The sequence below is a fragment of the Oryzias latipes genome, chromosome 22, assembly GCF_053564925.1.
Source record: "Oryzias latipes strain Hd-rR chromosome 22, Olatipes_Hd-rR_3.1".
NCBI lineage: Eukaryota > Metazoa > Chordata > Actinopteri > Beloniformes > Adrianichthyidae > Oryzias > Oryzias latipes.
Window position 1 is genome coordinate 29335856 of NC_136258.1, and position 24431 is coordinate 29360286.

General features: G+C 45.4%; 2 protein-coding genes and 1 long non-coding RNA gene across 6 annotated transcripts in view; 1 reads left to right on the forward strand and 2 right to left on the reverse strand.

Annotated features, from left to right (window-relative positions):
- Positions 1-21900, reverse strand: LOC101161844 (deubiquitinase DESI2). 2 transcript variants are annotated; one of them, XM_078941231.1, is made up of 7 exons: positions 21762-21900; positions 17199-17335; positions 16238-16345; positions 6371-6443; positions 5947-6040; positions 5733-5874; positions 1-4160 (listed from the first exon to the last, which is right to left on the reverse strand). In XM_078941231.1, exons 1-7 carry the CDS (start codon positions 21781-21783, stop codon positions 3927-3929), a joined length of 810 nt encoding a protein of 269 aa, XP_078797357.1. In that variant the 5' UTR covers positions 21784-21900; the 3' UTR covers positions 1-3926. The 2 variants fall into 2 exon arrangements, with proteins under 2 accessions (XP_078797357.1, XP_078797356.1); XM_078941230.1 differs by lacking the exon at positions 21762-21900 and adding an exon at positions 18544-18755.
- On the forward strand, positions 21041-21449 carry LOC110017496 (uncharacterized). Its single transcript, XR_002292912.2, has 2 exons — positions 21041-21170; positions 21245-21449. It is a non-coding gene; the product is annotated as an uncharacterized LOC110017496 (long non-coding RNA).
- lgals3a (lectin, galactoside binding soluble 3a) overlaps positions 21451-24431 on the reverse strand; it is a 9558-nt gene continuing 6577 nt past the window's right edge. For all 3 annotated transcript variants that reach the window (XM_078941224.1, XM_004082078.5, XM_011490051.4), the window contains exons 3-6: positions 23673-24377; positions 22860-22948; positions 22621-22777; positions 21451-22052 (exon numbers count right to left, since the gene is read on the reverse strand). In XM_078941224.1, the coding sequence (XP_078797350.1) occupies positions 21897-22052; positions 22621-22777; positions 22860-22948; positions 23673-24377 (1107 nt within the window). In that variant the 3' untranslated portion in view covers positions 21451-21896. The remainder of the gene's footprint in view (positions 22053-22620; positions 22778-22859; positions 22949-23672; positions 24378-24431) is intronic.

Genomic DNA, 24431 nt, shown 5'->3' on the forward strand with positions numbered 1-24431 from the left:
CACCGATGTATAACTTTTACAGTAGACTGTCTGTGCTATATATCGCGCATTCGGCGCACAGATCACGTTCAAATGACATCATTGACACAAGAATCACATATGAATTGCAGATAAACAGAGCAATAATCACACAGTTCATGTTCTACGTTGGTTTGCGTGTTCTTTGCGTGGTTTTTTCATACTTATGTGGTTTTAACGTGGTTCATTCCTGATACATCTGTGAAAATTTCATGTAAAAACCACAACTTTTCTCATTTTTTCCACATGTGTTCACGCATGACTAATGTTCATCCGTGCAATCTGCGTTAAATTTTTGTAGTGGCTGTGTGACAATGCACTGTGTTTGCCACCAGAACGCCGGCTTTGACCTCCCTGAATAAATGTGCAGCAGACTGTCGATCAGGCCTTTCAGGTCTCTGCCTCATCCTTTGAAATTTAACAACCGGTCACGGTTTTCATTCAAGCTTGTAGTTGTTTTCTGGTTTCGAGGATCCCAGAGGAGGAACCGCAGACGACGCAGAGGACAGTCAAATGTTCCGACAAGTACAGATTTGTTTTGACTTTTACGAAATCATTTTAATCAAAAGGTTTTGATTGAACTTTTCTAAAAACTAGAAACTCTGAAAACATTTGTACCAAGTAAGCTGGATGTTAAAGGAAACTGGGCTTGTAATGAGCAGAAAATACAAAAATCCTCTGACAGAACAAGTAAAAGTTCCCCGTTTCTGTAGAATTCTTTCCTACAAACATCACATTTCAGTGAAATGATACCTGTCAGGCCCAGGTGTTGCTTTTTATCAAGGGTAATTGTTATTTTTAACTAGAAATCAGTCAAATACTGATATGATAGACAGTTTGTTGCACCCCTGCAGACGTCTTTATCAGATCATTTTCTGAGATTTAGAAAAATGCCAGAAAAGAAAAAGAAGTTTTGTGACCTGCAGAACTAAACAGAGACATTATTCTGTCGGGGTGTGAGGATGAAACTGCCTTCAGACCGGGTCACTGCCTTTGAGCAAACGTGATGCATCACATGGTAGAAGAACGTATGACGTTCACGTCATTCTGGGAGAAAACTGGCACTGAACTGGGTTTTTTCTAGTGTGGGGTCAATCGGGGTCAGTTTCAAGTGAATGAAAAACCAGGTTGAAATTTTTTAACAAAAAGTCCACATTGTAAACTTGAAAGAAATATTTTAAATGAGGAAAATTACAGAAACTGTAAACCAAAAATTGTCATCAAATGTAAATAATGTTTTTCTTAACAGCTGCTGTTTTTGCCCTTAGTGTCCAGTGCTGATAATGGAAGGAAGACACAGGCGGCGCCAACAACAGACGCTGATCTTAAGCAGAAATGACGTCACCATCACCTCTGTCAACTGACCTCAATCATTTCCAGGTAGCCAATGGGCTCAAAGCCCCACCCCCTCGAAAAATCACATGGTACAAGAATTCTGAATTGAAACAGTAAATTGAGACTAAAAGCAAAGAAGGAGAAAAACAAAAATTAAAAATATAAAACAGCAGCTATTACTACAAAAAAAAAAAATTCATTTAAATTAGTTTCATGTTTATGGTTTATTTATTTTAGGTTTTCACATTTTTTTCCCCAATTAAAATTATTTTAAGAATTAATTTATTTCCCCAAATTTTCCACGTCTTTCAAAGTTGACCGTGTGTGCAGACGAGTTAAAAACTGTTTTTACTTTTTTCTTTCTGGTTTTTCCTTTACCATAAGCGGATCCGGATTTGACCCCAAACAACTGTGTTAGAAAATAAAATCCCTCTGAATGTCAAAACCAAAACAACCCTGGAAAGGTCAGTTTAGAATGACAGGTCACCGCTAACTGATGAAAGGGTCTTAAATACAGAGGAACCTGTTGAGGCAGTCACAGGGGTCATGGCGGTCACAGGGGTCATAGCGGTCTTGGTTGTCATGGCGGTCATAGCGGTCTTGGGGGTCATGGCGGTCATAGCGGTCTTGGTTGTCATGGCGGTCATGGTTGTCATAGCGGTCTTGGTTGTCATGGCGGTCATGGCGGTCATAGCGGTCTTGGTTGTCATGGCGGTCATGGCGGTCATGGCGGTCATAGCGGTCTTGGTTGTCATGGCGGTCATGGTGGTCACAGGGGTCATAGTGGTGTTGGTTGTCATGGCGGTCGTGGTGGTCATGGGGGTCATGGCGATCACAGGGGTCATAGCAGTCATGATGGTCATGGGGGTCATTTCAGGACTCTCAATTCTGTCTGATAAAAGCCAGGAACCGGATAATGATGAATCATCTAATAAAATGGTTACGGTGGAACAGGGGTGGGGTTATATGAGTTTGCTTCCTTCCACTCCCTTCCAAGCACTATTTATTAATATCTCTAATTATCCTAAGTTTGATTCATCATTGTAGGAATGCATAACTGATGATTTTATTGTGTATTATTCTTATTTGATTGCATGAAAAAAAAACATTTTAAATCAAAATCATAGTGGTCATGGCAGTCATGGAGATCATGGCGGCCATGGCGGTCATGGCTGATATGGCGGTTTTGGGGGGTCATTGCGGTCATGCCATTAATGGCACCATGTCGATCATGGCGGTCATGGCGGTCATAGCGATCATGGGGGTTTCTGCCATTGATGGCGCCATGGGGGACATGGCGTAATGGAGATAATAGCGGTCATGGAGGTCATGTTGGTCATGGAGGTCATGTTGGCCATGGTGATCATGGAGGTGTGTGAAGGGCATGGTGATCATGGCGGTCATGGCAGTCCTGGCGGCCAAGGCGGACATGGCACTCATGGGGGTCATGGCGGTCATGCCATTGATGGCGCCATGGGGGTCGTGGCGGTCATGTTGTCATAGCGGTCATGGTGGCCATGGCACTCATGGGGGTCATGGCGGTCATGCCATTGATGGCGCCATGGGGGTCATAGCAGCAGCAGTGAGTCTGTGGATCTGCGGTTTCCAGCAACCATCTTTAAAAACACAGAGATGATTTGTTTCCGTCATGTTTGAGAACCACTCGGAGATCTGAAAGAACCTCAGCAGGTGGTCGACGGAGGTCGGCGCGGAGCCAGTGATCCACGTCTGAAGCACAGCTGCCTGGTTTGGTCCTGAGCTTTTTAAAGACACATCCAGCACTTTGGCGTGGATCAAGGTGTGAAGGTCGGCGTGAAGAGCCGACTTGCAGGCTGACTGAGGAGGAACCAAACATCTCTGCACCGGGTTTAGAATTTCTCTAAAACATCAAGCAGATTCCTTCTGAAATCTGACTTTTTTTTCATTTCAACAGAAACAAATTTCAGCAAAGAGAAGAATTTTCCAGTGTTTAGTCTCAGGAAGGACCTGAGCTGCTCCTGCAACACGCCACACGTATGGCTTTCTTAACGGGATTTTTTTCTCCCCTTCGGCCGCACAGATTTCAGATCCCCGCAGACTTCCACCTCTAATGGTCTCCGTGGACAGAAGCTTGTCCAGAGCTCAGCGACTGTCGGGGAAATTTCCCTCCAATTAAAAAACGCGAGGAGACGTCTGTGACGCTCTGTCGGGGCTGCAGCTGGGATTTTAGTTCCGTCTCTGGAGACGAGGCAGACGAGAAAATGAAGTCTTGATGACACCAAGAGCTGTGTTTTTTTCTGAATCAAGAAACAAACGAACTGAAGGCCACAAAGAGGTCATGTGACAGGAAACGTCCAGTCAGCGGTGTCCTGGAAACCTCACAGGAGCAGCGGGAACAAGGCGGACGGAGGTTTTCAAAAACTCAAATCTGCGAGATTCGTCGACGCAGTCTGAGCCAAGTTCGGCCCCCAAGCCCCGCCCACATCCTTCAAACAGAAGTTTCTGGCTAAGAGGAGGAACTCCTGCTGTCTGCCTCTCCTCTTGGAGGCCGAACAGGTCGGGCGGGCAAAAGCACTTAGAGGTCATGGGGGAGGTCACACCCTGGTGTGGCGACAGCCAGAGCTGGTAGCAGCGGTGCCGGACGGCGAGGAGGGGTCGTCGTCGCTGGACTCGTTCTGCTCCTCCTTGTGGAGGCCCAGGCTGATGTGGCTCTGCAGGGCGGCGGGGGTCAGCCACTCCTTCGGGAGGCAGCTCTGCAGGAAGGGGATGCAGGAGCTGAAGTATGCCAGTCGGTTGACCCAGCGGGGGATTTCTCGCCCACACAGCAACTGGAGAGGAGGGACACACGACGAAGAGTCAGAACGACTGCAGCGAGCGTTTGCCTCACGCTGAGCTCATCCTGAAGAGCAAAGAACCCCCCCCCCAAAAAAAGACCCAGACAGATAACAGAGGAGCAGCCCCCCCTCCCCTCACACGATACAAACAAAAACCTGAAGTCAGCAAATTCCAACATGGCGACCTCTGAGCTGAAATGTCCCTGAAAGACACAAAACGAGTTCAGACGGTGGTGTGATCCTCAGGGCTTCACTACCAGGAACAAACCATCACACTTCCACCGCATGCCGTTCTCATTGTTTCAGTCCAGGAGATGTTAGAAACTTTCTTTTGTGTCTCAGTCATTAACCGTATCCAAGAACTGGAGCCGCCCCCCCCCCTCCCTCAAGAAGATAGTTTATTCCGGCTCTAACCAAATTAAGTCAATTTTCGTGATCCAAACGGCGCCATGTTGAAGCCAGATAGGGCTGCATGATGAGGAAAACTCATGATTTAAGATATTAGGGATCAATATTGTGAAGATGATTTAACTTGCGAAACATGAACAAATAACAAAACAACTAAAAACATCATTTCTGTTTTTCTACAACAGTTTTGTGTAATTAAGAGTAATTATACTCCAAATGACCTTAGTAGGGTCATTTGCCTCTAAGTGCGATTTGTTGTGCACGCCTAAAGCCAGACAACGTTAGTAAGCAGCGATAGGTCCAAGTTGGTCTGCGTCGTTTCTATGGAAACCACTCTCACCAATCAGGAGTGAGCTTGTTGGAAGGACACACCCCCTACCAATTTAAAGCAGGATACACAAGATGTGTCAATCAAATCTTTTGAAAGTTGGACATGGGAATCAGCAGGCTCCACCTACTTTTATTGAGGCGCCTGATTGGTCAGGTTATAGAACTTGAAATACAGAAAAAAATATCATGAAAAAAATCAGGATTTTCAAAAAAAGGTATCAGAGCCAGAACGGTTCTTCTGACCAATCGCAGCTTTCGCTGGGGGGGGGGGGCACTCAGTCCTGTTCACATATACAGTCAATGGAACATTAGAACTTTAGTGCAGAAGTTTAGTGGCTCATCCAGAGGTTCCTCTGTTTTCTTGTTCCTCAGCAGAGTCTTCCTCCTTCAACTCTGCAGGTTCAAATGTTATTTTTCCATCCACCTGAATCCCTCTTGGGGTCATGGGGTTGCTGGAGCCTACAACAGTTGGGCGAAGAGGCCTCTCACACACACACACACACACACACACACACACACACTCTCACATGCACACTTAATTTAGAGACACCTGAGTGTTTGTACTGTGGAAGGAAACCAGAGAAAAACCCACACAGAAAGGTCCCAGCCGGGATTTGAACCACCCTTCTTGTCGTGAGGGCTAACCACTACACTACTGTTCAGCCCTATTTTCCATTTAGTTTGACTTTTCTCCGTTTTAAAACGTTCTTTCCTTGTTTTGGTGGATCTAAATGTTCCTTCCTGGCTTTTGGGAACAGCTTGGCGGCTGACTCGGACTCCTGTGAGGAAACGTTCAGGACGGTAAAGAAGGCGCGGCACGGCACTGACCTCAGACAGCGAGGACGAGAAATGGTTGCAGTTTTTGTGCATCAGGTGGTAGGCGTTCCCTTTGAACTCCTTCCCGAGCTCCCCCATGATCTTATCCATGTCCTCCTCTGCGAAGTCCGTGGTGCCCAAAACGATGGCCTCCCTGCAGAAGCAGCGGGACATCAGGACAGGTTTCTTCAACGCCACCGCTCACCTGCAGGGACTCGCCGCTCACTTGAATTTGAACGTCTCTCCGAGCTCAGCAGCGTTGCCAGGGTTGATTTCGAAGATGCCGCTGAAGGGGTAAGGGTGGCCCCCGTACGCAAACTCTGACACAGAAAAGCACAGTCAGACTTAATTACTGTGATCACACTCGCCCTCTGTGATTACATCATTAGGCCCGCCGTCGGCGCCGGACGCAGCCACGCATGAACGCGCAGTTGGTTCTGTTCGCTCTTTCCTCAGAGCACGTCCGGCTCCAAGGCCGCCATGGCTCCCACTCAACCCGTCTGGTTTGCATTTCTGTTTTCAAACACCACAGGAACGCAGCACGCGAGCCACGCAGCAAAAAGCTGGTCATGCTATTACAGACACACTTCCACGCTCTGTTTCTGCAGGATTCTATCCGTCAGCGGGCCGGAGGGGAGCGGCCGCCTCACCTCTGCCGTAGATCTCGATGCCCGAGTGGAAAACGCCGATGCCCAGGTTGGAGGTGTACTCATTGATCCAGTACTGCAGGGAGAGGGGCACAGAAAGAGGAGATGGGTAAATCCATGCAGCAGAAGCAGCTCTGCTGCTTCGTCCGAGCACGTTCAAAACCTCAAAACCATCGGAAAAACTGCAGCCAGATGCAAAAAAGTGTTCACACCTTTTAAAGTTGGCAGACCTTCACAGTAAAATATTAAAAACATTTAAGTTTCAGTTATTAAACATGAAGGTTTTCACTTGGAGGAAAAGTCCGAACAAAACCAGGGTCAACACCAGTCCAAGAACAGGAGGACTCATCCAGGAGGTCATGAAAGACGGTCAGACCTCACTGGACTCAGTTCAGGTCAAAGGTCACGATCCAACAGACTGTCATGGATCCATGAGAGTCGTTGCTGAGGAACAGGAACATCTGGAGGATCCACTGGACCTCTGGACTGATTTTCTGATGAGACACAATAGGGACGCCCACAAACACTCTCAGCGTCAGACATGGAGGTGGGAGTGTGATGATGAGGGGAGGCCTAGCCATAAATAGAACCACAAAACTCTGAACTCTTAACAGCTGCAGGTCCACCTCCAGATGTTCAGATCAGAGTCTGGACCTCGATCCGTTTCCTGCACAGACATTCCTGCTGGAATTCTGAATTTAAACAGTTCTGGAAAAGAATGAATTTAGGTTCAATCTAAGGATAAAACATAAACCGAGTGAAGCTTTTCAGGCCAAACGTGATCAGTGAAGGAGGTTCTGAGGAGGACACCTGCTGTTGATGAGTCAGGATGTTCTGTCAGCAGAGCGAGGACCAGAATAGCAGCCCCACAGGCTGCGACAGACGCTCCAACGTGGGTCATATTTCACGGCAGTGAAAGTAAGCAGAACATTACTCCTAAAATAACAGAAATACAAACTTCTGGCTATTTGTAATCTGGGAGGAGAGAAAAAAGTGTTGCAAAAATACAAAACTATTTATCAATGGAAGACTTTTTTTTAAAATAAATATTTTGTGATATGATACAAATTAACAAAGAATTAGGGGTTTTAGGATGGATCCAAGGGGAACGCCACTTTAGGTTATTTTCTATGCTACCAAATAAAAAAATGCTTCACTTGTTCCAGTTATGATACATATTTTCTCAACGATCATTTCTGAAATACTTCATAAAAAGTTGTGGTTTTAATTCCACTATACCTCCACACAAACAGGAGTCAACCAAACAGGATGGTTACATTTTTCCCTCTATATGTTGACATATCTCATTACAGAATATTAAATTACCAGTATAATGTCATGGATGCATCTTTGATGGTGTCTTTTCGTGATCTTTCAGACCCTGTTGGGTAAATTTACCCATCAGTCCAGACTAAACGTGGAAAAGCAACAATGTGGCTCCACCCAACTCCCACTGACACGCCCACTTTCTTCAAACGCTGGAGGAAAAAGCTGCCCCAGCTGTCGCCATTAATAATAAAACACACTTCCTGGCCTGAATGAAAGCGTCTCAGACAGTTAATCTGAAGAAGATGACGCCCCCGTGACGCCCCCCATGTCTCCTGGATGACCACAGAGGGTTTGATGCTTTAAAGAAATGAATTTTGTCCCATGCCTGTAATATCCCATAATCCTTTGGGAGGCTGTGCTTATAGCAGTCGTTTGTTTGAATGTTTGTGTGTGTGTGTGTGGGGGGGGGGGGGGTATACGCAGAGTCAAAACTGTAGTTTGTGTGGATGTCAAATGTTGGGTAGTTAACAACTTTTATTTTGAATCAATGACATCATTACTGATTCATGAATCTCCACGGTCAAAGCCTTCCAGTCCACTTTCCGCTTGATCGGCACTTTTGTCCAGGGGGGGGGGGGCTCACTGACTGATTTGTGGAGACGCTGATGCACATCCGGTCCACACTGACAAAAGTGTAACCACAAGAAGACTAAACACAGGATCAAGTTCCTTCACGTTCATTGTAGAACCAGCAACGTTTCATGATGGATTTATAGGAATCAACTCAGAAATCATCAGATTTTCATCAGAGAACTGATCATCAAAAATGATCAGTTCTCGTTTTAGACCCAAACATCACAGTTTGGTGTCAAACGTCACCAACCTCTTCTCCATTTTTACCTTTGAGACACAGTGAAGATGATTATGAGACTAAAGTTTAAAGTCTATTTTCAAAGCGGGATCCATTTTCATTGGAGTGGATCTTTTAATCAAGTAGTTACAGAAATGTTCACTTTGGTCATAAATCTAACTAAAATTGGTTGTTGCCATGTTTGCTCAAATATATAAAAGGTTTTACATATTTTTGCTTTTATTCATACTAATACTAAAAGAATCCACGGTTCACATGATGAATCCACTGAAATCTTCCATCAACATGAGGGAATCTATTGGTTGAATTCTGTAAATCCTCCAACCCATGTTTTCCTGTTTATCTTTCTTTATTCTAGCATCTTCCACCATTTTTTACCACTTAACTCCTACAATGTTTCAGCTCTTTTAACCATTCCACTTTTTAAATGTTTAGCTTTTTCCAGCTTTGACTTTTGGTCCTTCAAATCTTTGAAATTTTCAAGATTTTCCAGGATTTCCGCCATTGAAACACTCGGGGAATCCTTGGAGTAGAAGCTCGCTGGTTCGATACCCGGCTCTGGCATTTTTCACAAACATATATTTTTGATATCATGCTGTTTTCACTTTATTTATGGCCTACTTTGATCATTTCTTTATTTATTTATTTTGCCAATTATGACCCTTTAAGTTTCATTTTCATTCAGCGATACAGCATCAATCCTGCATTTTCTTCTGGAAATGCAGCTCATAGTTCAAAAGCATTCAAGAAATCTTATACGTGTTATACTTTTTTGATGTTTGTGAAATTAGAAAACGTTCTTATAAGGGGGGGGGGGGGGGGTAAAGAAAATGCTGTGAAAACAATGGGTGACGCCAACCCACTAAGTGGTTGCTAAGAACATGTTTGAGATGAAGTTTAGTGCAGCAGCATGAAAACTGGAACTATCAGTTATCATCCTCAGATAGGAAAAAAGCATTATGGTTGCTATGGAGACAAGCCTTCACAGAGGCGCTAGTCTGGTGTAAAACATAAATAAAGGAGAAAACAAAAGGGATTGATTGAAGTTTTAGCTGTTGTATTATTCTGGAAAAGAGCAGGAGGACAAATAAAAGCTGAAAGTTTTGGTCTGATTGAAGCTCCGAGTTCTTTTGCTCCCAAAAGGTCAGATTTTCATCTTCAGCTGAAAAAGAAGTGCGGGCAGACTCACCATGTCATACACGTTGAGGATGACGGGTTCATTGGCCATGGCTCCGACCGGAGCTGGAGGGGGTCCACCCCTGCAGGCTTCAGCGCCCCCCCAACCCCACACGGAGGAGGTCCTCAGGAACCTCCCGGCGCCGGGAGGAGGCCGCACGGAGGCGGGAAGCTGCTCTGACCGTCCGTGGAGAGGAACGGCAGGAGCATCACATCAGGGCTCAACGGGGCGGGGAGGAGGGGGGGGGGGGGGCGCGGAGCCTACGTTATTTCACGCCCAGGAGGAGTATGGAGTCGGTGCGGGGGCGACCCCCGGTTCCATGGCGGTTAATCCAAGATGACGGTCGGCGCCTCCGGCAGCATCCCCGGCCCGGGTGCTGCTGCTACTGCCGGTCCGAGTCCAAGCTCATTCCGCCGAATCCGACCTCCATGACGTGACGCCCCCCCGCCCAAACCTATGGCAACCCCCCCGGCTGGACGCATCCGAATGCATCCCGGGAAGTCTGTGTGCGTGCGCGTAGTGCGGCGGTGATCCGGTTCTGCCTCTCCGCGGATTACGTCATGGATCTGCCTCCAACAGCTGATGCGAGCACCCCCCCCCCCCCGCCGGATCCAGCCCCTCCATCACCTCCGCGTTACCAACAACCCCCCCCCCCCCCCCGGACTATAGTCTAACAATAAATATACTTGTGTTTAAATTCAAAGCAACAAGGAAAACATTTTATTTCAAAATTACTTTCACACATACATCCGGTTTTAGAGACTTTTCAAAATAAAACTCAAATGTATGGAAGCAATTCTGTCTCTTAATTTAAAAGAAATAAAGTCAACACCAGAAAAGCTTTTTCATTTTCATGAAGCTGCGTCCGTTGACTCAAAAATAAAATGAAAAATCAATCCGCCAAAGGGCTTTTTTTCTTCAAAACTGCTCATTTTGTCACTTAATTAAAATGAAATGGAATTTGACATTTCATGTTCAAAATGTTCTCTAGTTAATGTGTAGCAAAATTCAACTAGAAATATCTAATCTGATATTTTATCTGGATTAACAGCTTTTTCATTTTCACAATGTACCAGAGACAAATGTCAAAGTATGAACTGAAAAATTAAACCAATGGTTTCTTCATTGGGAACATTATGCATTTTCTCTAGCATCTTCTTTCTCTTTCGGCTTTTCCCATCAGGGGTCGCCACAGCGAATCATCCTTTTCCACCTCACTCTATCATGGACATCTTCTACCCTAACATTAGCCAACTTCATGTCCTCTGTTAAGACATCCATGTATCTCCTCTTTGGCCGTCCTCTTGCCCTCCTGCCAGGCAGCTCCATCTCCAACATCCTTCTACCAATATATCCACTATCCCTCCTCTGAACATGTCCAAACCATCTCAGTCTGGCTTCTCTGACTTTGTCGCTAACACAGGCAACATGAGCCGTCCCTCTGATGTACTCGTTCCTTATCCTGTCTAACCTGGTCACTCCTAAGGAGAACCTCAACATCTTCATCTCCGCTACCTCCATCTCAGCCTCTTGTCTCTGTCTCACTGCTACCGTCTCTAACCCATAGAGCAGAGCTGGTCTCACCACTGTCTTGTACACCTTTCCTTTGAGTCTTGCTGGCACTCTTCTGTCACACAACACTCCTGACACTTTCCTCCACCCGCTCCAACCTGCCTGCACTCGCCTCTTCACCTCTTTTCCACACTCCCCATCACACTGAACTGTTGACCCCAAGTACTTAAACTCCTGCACCTTCTTCACCTCAGCCCCCTGTAACCTAACGCTTCTACCTTGATCCTTCTCGTTCAGACACATGTATTCTGTCTTACTACGACTGACCTTCATGCCTCTTCTTTCCAGAGCAAACCTCCACCTCTCTAGCTGTTCCTCCACCTGCTCTCTACTCTCACTGCAAATTACAATGTCATCCGCAAACATCATTGTCCAGGGAGATTCCTGTCTTACCTCGTCTGTCAGCCTGTCCATCAGCATAGCAAACAAAAAAGGACTCAAAGCTGATCCTTGGTGTAGTCCCACCTCCACCTTGAACTCCTCTGTCTGACCTACAGCACATCTCACCACCGTCATACTTCTCTCATACATGTCCTGAACTACTCTGACATACTTCTCTGCCACTCCAGACGACCTCATACAGTACCACAGCTCCTCCCTCGGCACCCTGTCATACGCCTTCTCTAAATCTACGAACACACAATGCAGCTCCTTCTGACCTTCTCTGTACTTTTCCATCAACATTCTCAAAGCAAAAATGGCATCAGTGGTGCTCTTACGGGGCATGAAACCATACTGCTGCTCACAAATCTCCACCTTCTTCCTAAGCCTGGCTTCCACTACTCTTTCCCACAGCTTCATTGTGTGGCTCATCAACTTTATTCCTCTATAGTTGCTGCAGTTCTGCGTGTCACCCTTGTTCTTAAAGATCGGAACCAGAACGCTTCTCCTCCATTCCTCAGGCATCTTCTCACTCTCTAAAATCCTATTGAACAACCTTGTTAGAAATTCCACTGCTGTCTCTCCTAAGCACTTCCATACCTCCACAGGTACGTCATCAGGACCAACGGCCTTTCCGCTCTTCATCCTTTTCAGAGCCTTCCTAACCTCATCCTTTCCAATCTCTGCTACTTCCTGCTCCACAACAACCACATCTTCCTCCCTTCTTTCCCTGTCATTTTCCACGTTCATCAGCTCCTCAAAATACTCCTTCCATCTTTTCTGTACACTCTCCTGGGTTGTTAGCACCTTCCATCTCTGTCCTTAATCACCCTTATCTGTTGCACGTCCTTCCCATCTCTGTCTCTCTGTCTGGCTAGCCTGTACAAGTCCTTCTCTCCTTCCTTTGTGTCTAACCTGTCATATAGCTCATCGTAAGCTTTCTGTTTGGCCTTTGCCACCTCTCTCTTCACTCTACGCTGCGCTTCCTTGTACTCCTGTCTACCTTCCTCAGTCCTTTCTACATCCCACTTCCTTTTAGCCAACCTCTTCCTCTGGACGCATTCCTGTACTTCCTCATTCCACCACCAAGTGTCTTTACCGTCTTTCCTCTTTCCAGATGACACACCTAGCACCTTCCTACCTGTTTCCCTGATAATCTCTGCTGTAGTTTCCCAGTCCTCTGGAAGCTCATCCTGACCACCCAGGACCTGTCTCAACTTCTGCCTAAATTCCTCACAAGTTTCTTCATTCTGTAGCTTCCACCACTTGGTCTTCTTTTCTGTTTTCCCTATCTTCTTCTTCCTGACCTCCAGAGTCATCTAACACACCACCATGCGGTGCTGTCTGGCTACACTCTCTCCTACCACCACTTTGCAGTCATTAACCTCTCTCAAATGACCTCGTCTACATAGGATGTAGTCCACCTGGGTACTCCTACCTCCACTTCTGTATGTCACTCTATGTTCCTCTCTCTTCTGGAAGTAAGTGTTGACTACAGCCATTTCTATCCTCTTTGCAAAGTCCACCACCATCTGTCCCTCCAGATTCCTTTCCTTCACACCAAACCCATCACCTCCTCATCACCTCTGTTGCCCTCACCAACATGCCCATTAAAGTCTGCTCCAATAACAACTCTCTCTCCTCTGGGGATACTCTCTATGACCTCATCCAACTCACTCCAGAATCTCTCCTTCACTTCTAACTCACAGCCAACCTGTGGCGCATACCCACTGACTACATTCACCATCACCCCTTCAATTTCTAACTTTAGGCTCATCATCCTGTCTGAGACTCTTTTCACCTCTAGAACACTGTTTACAAACTCCCCCTTCAGAATCACTCCTACCCCGTTTCTCTTCCTATCAACACCATGATAGAACAGTTTGTATCCTCCTCCAATACTACGTGCCTTGCTGCCCTTCCACCTTGTCTCCTGCACACACAGTACATCTACCTTCCTTCTCTCCATCATGTCTGCCAGCTCTCTGCCTTTCCCTGTCATTGTGCCAACGTTAAGAGTCCCTATTCTCAAACCTATGTTCCTGCCTTTTCCCTTCTCTCTCTGGCCACGGACCCTTCTGCCTCCCCTCTTTCTTCGACCAACAGTAGTCAAATTTCCACCGACACCCTGTAGGTTAACAGCATCTGTGGCGGTCGTTGTTAACCCGGGCCTCGACCGATCCGGTATGTCTAAAGTGTTGTGGATGATTCGCATGGTTATTTTGGCAATTTTTACGCCGGATGCCCTTCCTGACGCAACCCTCTCTATTTATCCGGGCTTGGGACCGGCACAGAGGCAACTGGCTTGCAACCCCTGTGGCTAGATTATGCATTTTCTCTAGCATAAAGGTGGAATTTAGATCCATCTGTGTTCTGATTCCACACCAGATTCAAGTATCAACGTTTCTTTTTTCTCCTCTGATCTACAAGCCTAAACACCTTCCTGACTCTCCAAAGGAGATGACTAGACAGAGGCTGATGAGGCTCCAAAGGAATCTATGGGTTTTGATGTGATTCATGAAGACGAAGCAGCTCCAGGTTATAAATAACATTTAAAGATTGCTGTCAAATCTTCCTCCTACTTATTCCTATAAATCTAATTTTATTCTATAAGAACACTGCTGAAAGAAAACCCCACAGCCCTTTCACTTTCAACTGCTGCATCATTTATTTTTTAATCACAATTTTTTCATTCTGTCTTAAAAAAAAAAAAACTTTTTCATTGGAGACCAGTGCTTTTATTTTGGAATGCAAACATTACATCTGCTCAAAGATGCAGGTCCTCTTTGGCCTTCTGTGCTTCGTCACAACAAACACTGTCATGTTTCCACAGAGGCAGGCAGACATCAGTGTTCTCTGTGAGATCCTTAACGACCGCCATGTTCACGAAGAAAGACGCCGCCTTAAGCCAGGCTTTGGACACGAAAGGGGAAAAACATCTGACAGGAAATGGGCTTCGGGACCTGAAACACTTCAATCAACAGAGCGGACTTCATCTGCGAACCTTTCTGATGCCAGAGCGTCACGTTAACAGATTTACAGGAAGTGAACTTCAGCTCTCCTGTCCTGCTGCTGGAGGAAATCCATCAAGTGCAAACCTCTGAGATTTTTTCCACCGATTCTGTTTCCTTTGTGTCTGCAGGAGCAGCAGTCTGGGTCTGAAGTCTGAAACCAGGAGGGAATCTGAGGAAGAACCTGCTGACAGAGCCTGAATGTCGGGGTTTGAAAGGATCGGGTTCTCCTGAAGACCCGATGGAGATCTGCTCAGAGGGCAGACGGATCAGATCTACGTCTGAGCGTGAACGGAGCTGAGACGCTGGAGGCGTTTCCCTCACTTTAAGCCCCTCCCACAAGAGTCTGGCGGTTCACAAGCGGATCTCAGCTCCGCCGCTGGAATATTCACATGCGTCCCTCCTCACGCCACACATTCATCGGCGGGAGGCGAGCGTGACTCGCGTGGGAGGAGCTATCCAGAAGCTACAGTTAATCACAGATAGGTAAAAGTCGGAGAGACTCGTTGGCGACACGATCACCTGCTAAAGGGAAGAAAAGCCTCTACGGTTCAGACGCTGGTCCTTCATTCACTTCTTTGGCGTTAAGCTACGTTTTTCTGTGTTTACGTCAGTTAGAAGACCGGATCCTTCGGACCACGAGCACCGCACAAGCGGAGAGCGCCAGCAGAAATCCCAGGACGGGCAGGGCCGAAGGCGTCCATCCTGCAGGTGCAGGTCTGTGACGGGTCCACTGTAAGACAGAGGACGTCCAGAATCAGCCGAGGTCACAGGTCACACCTCATCCACAAACGTCTGCGTTAGACTCGTCACGGTTTCCAGGAGCCCCTTCATCACATCCTCCACCAATGTCATCAAGTACAAAATGACTGTTTCAAAGGCAAAGAGATCCTCATCTCATCACCTGATATGCAGTAAACCTGAAGACAGAAGGGCACAGACCCCCGTCTGCTAAAGCTGCAACTGAGGTTTCCAGAATAAAAGACTAGAATAACGTGTTTGAAGCTCAAAGCTGCTCTCAGCTCGAGAAATTCAAATAAATATTCAGGAAACAGTCAGACACAGTCAGCTATACTTCTGTAAAGTTTGGTGTCGATAACTGAAAGATAACTTATGATAAAACTTCTCACATAGGAAGCGAGTTCTGGTCCCATTTCTGGTTTGAACGTCTCATCTATGCTGGGAAATGTTAGCGAGATGCTCACATGTTAGCTGCTCAGACCCGCCAAAATAAGATCTTGTTACAAAGTATTTCCTGTTTTCATGCTCAGTTTGTGAGCAGCCTCAAAATCAAAGCCGCCTGTTTTTCTGCACAGAGTAATGAACATTCTGGTCAAACGCCAACAAAATAAATGTTTTTTTTCAAAATAAAACCTTTTCAGAACGCAGAGATGGTTAGAGAAACGGCTGTAGGGTTTTGTGTTTCTGAAAAAGATCTTTCACAACACTAAAGCGATCACATCTTTGGTTTGGTTTGTACGTATTTCTGCAACTACTTGATTAAAAACACAGAGAACAAAAAAAACCTTTAGACTCTTCTCTCTCCAACCGAACATCAGAGTAAACTTCCGGGTCAGAAAAACACTCACATCCTCTTTTGGCCTCTTCAAAACGTGCAGCTCCACCTGGTTCCCCGCACACCTGAAAATGTTCACCACCTGTCGGTGCGCCATGTTCTCCAGCTTGGTCCCGTTTATCTGCGTCACACAAAAACGAATGAGAGAGGGGGATCGCCAATGCAGAAGGCTCAGAAACCAAACTGAAATCAAAGCTGTGAGCGGCGTTGGCTGGCCGCTACCCGCCCTCGCCGCCACCCTCCGACCCCGCCCTCACAGGCTGAGTGGCAGCTACAACCCCCTCACTCTCCCCTTCGCTCCTGCCCTCATTCATGAAAAAAAAACTCTTTTCTGTTGGTTTTATCTCCATAGCAACCATTTTATTTTTTGGTCGTCTGGAGGTGACGAACAGATTGATGTAACTTTTAGAAGAATCTGCTAAAGTAATATTTGGGGATCTCCTTAGCAACTGAGTTTTTTTTTGTTACCACGCCGACACTGCTAATATATTCATATTTTATGTTGTTTCGTTCAGGTTTAGCTGATTTATGTATTAAATTTTCCCAACGTTCTGGTAAAAGGTGCGTAAGCAACGGGGGCCGCCACTTTTGCGAGCTCGTCACGCCACTAACGTCGTCAAAAATCTATAAACTTTAAAAACAACAGTAGCGTTTTAGTAAAGCTCCAGGAGTTAGGAGGTGATGGACAGAAATCTCCAGTAGTTCAAATTGGTAGAAGGTACCAAAGGTTTTGTTTTTAAATTCAAGATGACAGCCTCTTCCTGAGGTCAAAGGTCAATAAAACTCTGCTTGTGGATTTAGACTTAACCTCAAACAAGTTTTTCTAACATTGTGAAAAAATGTGAAAATCGTCACATTTTGGCGGGTTTGTGGCAGGGCGTTTTCTCTCAAAGGGGCAATAATACAGAAGATAGTTTCCATAATTCTTCTCTCTGAACAATAACTCCATCCCATAAATAGACAGCGTGGATTACAGAGAGGATCTTGTCTCCCTCCTGGAGTCTCCCGTCCAGCGCCGCCGCTCCGTCCTCTTTGATCTTGGACACGTAGATGCCGCTGTCATTCATGGCGTCCCGCTGGTCCACTCCTCCCACGATGTTGAAGCCCAGACCTGAGGACCAGAGCAGAAGATCTGCAACAACAGCTGATCAAAGTACAGGAGCACAACCAACGGGGACGTCCACGCGTGGGGGGGTCCTACAACGGGAAACTTGAGACTGGGGCCATGTCCGAATCACCGCCCTAACTACTAAAAAACTAGATAGTGCAGTACTATGCAGTGCCCTGGATTTTAAAAGCAATTCAGACACCATGCTCACTACTTTTTTTTTTCATCGATTTCACGAAGTTAATATCTAATTGATGTGAGCGTTTTGCGTTGCTTACTTATGGCTGTGTCTGAATTCCTTCCCTACTCACTATATAGGGCGTTCACCATTTTGTAGTGCTGTCTGAATCTACGATTCAAAAATCCAGTGCCCTAAAAAACCAGTGTGCATCAATGCTCACTAGATCGGCCATTATAGACCACAATGCATTGTGTCGGAACAACTTTCGCCAAAAAGATTTATCTAAATTTCTTTTTATTAATAAACCATCAACGTTTTATCTTCAGAAGACAGCGGACTCTTAAATAATCGTCGTAGAATGCTCATATTAGTTAGATTTTAACTTTGTGAAATCGATGACGTCATATCTGCCGTTTAATAAAAAAAGTAGTGCGCCTGATATCTGAATTACTTTTAAAATTCAGGGCACTACATAGTCTAATTTTTTAGCAGTTTAGGGGTTAGGGTGGGAATTCGGACACAGCCTATGAGTCCACTGTCTTCTGAAGATAAAAACATTAATGGTTTAGTTAAAAAAACACACACATTATAAATACATGGCAAAAGTTGTTCCAACGCAATGCATTGTGGTCTATATTCGCCGATTTAGTGAGCATCGATGCACACTGGTTTTTCACAGAGACTTCTGGGAAATATCTAGGGCTCTGGGTTTTGGAATTGTAGACAGCACTACAAAATGGCGAACGCACAAATAGTGCACTATATAGTGCGTAGGGACGGGATTCGGACACAACCATCGGTTCACAAGACTGCCCGTTATCTTCCTTCAGACCAGAAACCTGCAGTCTTTTTCACGAAGGGTCAATAGTTTTGAACGTTTCTTACTGACTTCCGGGACCGATCCACAACCCTCACGCGGGCAGCTCAAGGCTGGACGGACCCTCTTCTCAGATTAGCTTTAGCTTCCGCGTGCTGACAGCCGGACTCCTGGTAAAGCAGGGAAACCGCTAACTGCGAACCGAGGTCTTACCTGTCGGTCCCCGTTTCAGCGTTATGTTCACCGGGTCGGTGGGCGAGTTCAACGAGCCGTTCATTGTCCCGACTGTCAATTAAAACAAGCCGGGGAGAAAGTGGACGAGGGGGGGCAAACTATTTATCTAGAGTTTAACTCATTGAAAGTTTCGATTTTGATGCTCCGGTCCAGACGGAACTCATAGTTTCACTGACCCCCAACGGTCAGAGGAGGAACTGCAGGACGACCTTTGAACTGACACGATCGAAAGTTCGGAAAACCGGAAATGACGCAACAGAGGAGTGTTTACGGGGGCGGAACCGCCGCTCAGAGTCCAATCCAGCGTCAAAGAGCTCCGTCAAACTTGAGGTTTACAATATTTGTGGCAGTTGTACAAGGTGCCCATCAAATTATATTTGGATTAGACAAAGAAAAACGTAAACAATGACAAAAATTAAGTAAACGAATATACAATAACAAAAAAATACAAACTTAAATAAAATAAGATTAAAGCACCAAAAAAAGGGGGATACATGGGCATTAGAATGATTATTAACTTATGGGTTTTCAAAAAGCCATAAATTACATAGCAAGTTTTTTTTATGAAGTTTACGGATGAAAAATAAAAGCAAACTTTTTTTGTAAAATGTGAAAAAATATGGTTTGAGTTTAAGGAATCGACATTTGTGTATATTGAATTTACCCAGGATAATTATAACATAAGAAAATTTCTGTGGTTTTGTTATCTAAAATAAACCCATAAATGATGTCCTTAATAGAAAAGTCTGCTAAACATGGAATCTTTGGGAGGAGCCACTACTGTATATCATCCCAAAAGGCATTAAAGTAATAACATTCAAAGAATAGATGCTCAGTTGTTTTAATATCCTCATTAAAAAAAAAGAACAACAGTTTCCAGGAATTCCAAACCGTTTTCTGAGTAATTCCTTGAAAGGGTTTTAAAGTGGACTTCCTGTTTTGGCAAGTTCTAAACCCAAATACGTTCAAACATTAACATTTGTTTATTAGCCAATATTATCATTAAAAATTCAGCTTTTAATGTAAATGCTATCCAAGATATTTTGAGTTTTACGACTAAGCGTAGAAGGAAACAAAAAATATAAATATACGAGAATAAAGTCGAGAAATTATAAGGAAAAAAAATGCAAATTTAAGGACGAAAAAACATGAGTTTGAGTTTAAAAAATCTTATTTTACAAGGAAAATGTTCATTTTTTTTTAAATAAAGTGGTACATTTACATAAAATAAAGCAGATTCATTGATATTCAGTGCGTTATCCATCCGATTTCTCTGGACTGTCTGCAACATAAATCAGTTATTTAACTTTGTTAAAACATTTTAAAGGTTTAATAGAACATTAAAAAAGCTTAACTTTCTTCCTGAAAAATTGACTTTTTTCTCACAAATGCTTGACTTTTCCCATCATTTTACAACTTTATTCTCATGCATTTTTTTCTTTTTAATAATCCGCCTTAGAGTTAAAAAAAAAAACAGGATCCATAAACCCTAAAAAAGCACAAATAATTAAAGAATTTCTTTTGGCCTCATTGTAAAAACACATGCAAATTATATTTGTTGAACACGTTTCTTGAATCTCAATACTGATTTATTAAATCTAGTTTTGATGTAAATTTTCCAAAAACCATGTTCACCTTCACCTGAAAAGTGGAAAATTAGCTATAAGGAATATATATATATATATATATATATATATATATATATATATATATATATATATATATATATATATATATATAATATATATATATATATATATATGATTGACAGGAGTAAAAAAGTCAGATTATTATTGTTGTTTAAATATTTTGATTAAAATTAAAGTTTTTTAAATTCTAACATTTGAAAGCCTCATGGACATTGGTGCATTTTTATTTTCAGTGAAAGAGTCACCTTAAGTGGAAAATGTTGCTCTCAGAACTTTACAAACTGTTCTTTTAGGATTTTCCAGATGAATAAACTCAGACCGAAAGTTTTGCTGCACATTTCCATGAAAAATGAATTTGCTTTTTAACATTTTTTTCCATTCTAGATGTTCCTGCATAGAAAGAGTTCATCTGTGTAGGTTTGGTTCTGATCCGATTTTTCTGAGGCTTCAACAGTGACACAAAAGTGAAAAATCCCCAGATTCATCTCAGATTAACAATATAGAATTGGAAGGTGATGTCTGAGGAAGAAAAGCAGAAATGCAGCATCCATCCATCTTCCTCCGTTCATCCATGACCGGGTCGCGGGGGCAGCAGTCTAAGAAGATGCCCTGACTTCCCTCGCCCCGCCACTTCCTCCAGCTCCTCTGGAGCCAGCTGAGAGACGTAGTCTCTCCAGCGTGTCCTGGGTCTTCCCTGGGGCCTCCCCCCAGTGGGACATGCCCGGAACACCCCTCCAGGGAGGCGTCCAGGAAGCATCCGGACTAGATGCCCGAGCCACCTCAACTGGCTCCTTTCGATGTGGAGGAGAAGCGGTTCTACTCCGAGCTCCCCGCGGGTGACCAAGCTCCTCCCCCCATCTCTAAGGGAGCGTCCAGCCCCCTGCAGAGGAAGCTCATTTCAGCCGCCTGTGTTCGGGACCTGGTTCTTGGGTCATGACACAGAGCTCATGACCATAGGTGAGTATTGGAACGAAGATTGGCCGGTAAATCGAGAGCTTTGCTTTCTGGCTCAGCTCTCTCTTCACCAACAGACCGATACAGCGACCGCATGACTACGGACGCCGCTCTGATCCGCCTGTCAATCTCACGCTCCAGCCTTCCCTCACTCGAGAACAAGACCCCAAAGTATTTAAACTCCTCCACCTGGGGCAGGGATACTCCACCCACCCAGAGATGGCAAACTACCTTACGCCGGTCGAGAAATGCAGCATGAAGTTCATAAAACAGCTTGAATCAGTTTCTGTTAGTCGTTTCCTTTATTTATAAAATCTAAATAGTCCACGATTCCTCTTTGGCAACACATTTAGGAACCCATCTCTGTGTTTTCCAATTTTCTCAGGAGGATGGTCATCGCGCAGAAACGGGTTCAGGATTGATTTTAGCATCAAACGTTCATGCACAGCAAAGGCTTGAAGTGAAATTCATAGAAAGAACAGAAGAAGAATCACACATGTAAACAAAACACTGTTTGGGAGGCTTTTCCACTACAGTCATTTCATTCTATATATATTAGCTTTTCCTTAAAGTTTCTATTTAGACGTAATTTACCTAAATCCTCATTTGGGTGCATTTAGAGTCATTCGATGGGTTGAGAAAAGGTTGCCGTCTGCTGTGGGGTGAACGCCGCCCGCCAGCACCGATCGCTCACGGGGCTCAAACGCGCCGGTCTCCCCGGCGGCCGGTTCAGATCATGCTGGGCGCGGCGCTGTAGAGGATCAGGTCTCCCGTGACTCGCAGAAGCGTCACGTCCTCCAGCCCGCCCGCTCTGTGCTCGTACTCCAGCAGGTGGGTGCCGTCCACGGCCACTTTGAAGGAGTCCTCCTCCACCAGGATCTTCAGCTGAGGGGAGCAACCAGAGAGCCGGAGCGCATCGGCACAGTCAGACGGGAAATTCCCTCTGGGATTAAGACTTCCCAACAACACTTGTGATAAAACAAGTCAACGGAAACATTCTGAAATGTAAACAACTAAAATACAGAATTTCAGAAGAGACACAGGAGTGTCTGTGTTTTCTGATCATTTAGATGTTTTACAGTTAGTCCTGCTAAATATGTAAATCCTATTCATTTCTCTTTATTTTCCTAAAAAACAATTTGCTTGTTTTTGTGACAGTGAAAGGGAAACAAAGAAGAAAACTGATCATTTCTGTCCCTTTTACTTAATAAAGCCTTTAAGACACTTTTGAAAACCAACAATAGTGGATTCCTTAGATTAAAACACATAAAATGCATCCATGAGGATCATTGAAAACGGAAGTAACGACGTTCCTGAAGGAACTTTGGAAAACCTTCTTCTGACGAGTCGTTTGTTTAGAAAAACCTTAAATCCTAAACTGGAAGTGCCACATTTTTCCCAGAAGACCGAGGGTCTTAAAGCTGCTCATCCGTCTCTGTAGCTGTCGTTTTACCTCAAAGGTGCGTCCCTGCACAAATGGAAAGCCCCCGTCCCGCTCCTCTGGCCCCCAGCAGTGTCCCAGGTTGGAGTTCCTGACAATCGTTTGCTCGTTGAAGCGAGGATTGAAGTGGAACACGACGTCCGAACCTTTGATGAAGTCAACCTGGAACCTGGAAGAAGCAGATTCCGCTCATGAGGGTCGGCCAGAGCGGCAAACACGCGCGGAGGCGGAGCCTGACTGTAAACCCAGACCTGTTGGCCCCGGGGACCGGCTCCCCGATGATGGTGATTAGAAGTCGTGGCATGATTCCAGCGTGAAGGGGGAGATCGTACGGCAACATCTGCACAAAACACACATTTAAACTGAGAAATGATCCGAACTGGCCTGTAAAAATGTGTTAAAAAAAAAAAGAATATTTACCTCTTTATGCCCCCCCCCCCCCCCCATATAACAGGTGGCTTTCTGCCATAAAGTATTTAGTTAAACATTAAAGGAAGTTTGGACCCCGCCCACATTCCTGCAGGAACACCTTTATGAATCACTGTCCTTTCTTTATTTCAACACCAGGTTATCATACACAAACATTTCTGTGAAAATTCACAATGAATTCAAAGAAAAAATGACAAAAACAGCTTTCATTCTAAACATGCAGCTGACTCAGGTCCAGGAGGAAATTATTGCACTTGAAATAGATTAAACTTATTCTGAGTTCAGATTCCAGCACTAATCAAACCACATGTCGACTCTGGAAGTGACGTCCTTGTCCAACTTTTCAATAAAAAGGCGGATTATATCTGGGCTGAAAAACAAAAAAACGCATTCATTTAGAACTTCAAAGTCCTCGGCTGCTTTGTGCTTCAATCGCACCCCAGCAGAGCACCGACTACAGAAATGACAGAAGCTGTGGTTTAAACCCGACCAGAGTGCTGCAGTCCACCCCCTCTGGATCACAGAGAGAGACGGTTTCTGAGAGAGGATCTCCACAGGACACCAGACCCGATTCACACCGAAAAACCAAACGCTACAAGCAAGTGCTGGAAAACTTGTGAAATGTGAACACTCACCAGCGTGCCCCCAGCAGCAGGGGGCCCACCGTACGGACCCATGGGCGCAGGACCGGGACCAAAAGAACCAGGGTTGGGACCAAAACCGCCGCCTCCAGGTGGACCCCAGGAGCCAGGCGGCATTTGAGGAAATCCTCCTGAGGGAAATGCAGGGAATCCGGGGCTGGTGGCAGGGGGGAAGGCACCGGGTCCTCCGGGTCCGTACATCCCGTTGCCTCCTGGTTGGCCGCCGGGATAAGGCACGTTTGGGTAAGGCCCAGGAGGAGCTCCGGGGCCAGACGGATATGGCCCTGCTGGATAGGGACCAGGACCTCCAGGAAACTGTCCTGGGGCTGCTTCAGGGGGGTACTGCCCGTGGAACTGCCCTGGCGCTCCCGGACCGGAGGGGTACTGGCCTGGAGCTCCTGGTGCAGGTGGAAACTGTCCAGGTATTCCAGGACCAGCGGGAAAGCCACCCGGAGCTGAAAGCGGTCCTGGATATTGGCCTGGAGCTCCGGGACCTGAAGGGAACGAGAAAGGTCCCGGGGCCCCCGGTCCAGAGGGTCCACTGTTGTAGTCGAGTGGGGCTGAGGGCTGGGTGGGGGCGCCGGGGGCGGAAGAAGGCCACCCTGGATTTGAAGGAGGATTTCCAGTTGGAGCAGAAGGGTTGGTATTGCCAATTTTCTTAGCCTGGCTCGGCGTGTCCTCCCCTAAAGCATCTGATAGCTACAAGAAAAAGAGAAAGGTAAAATGACAGGCCCCGCCCACAAAAGCACATCC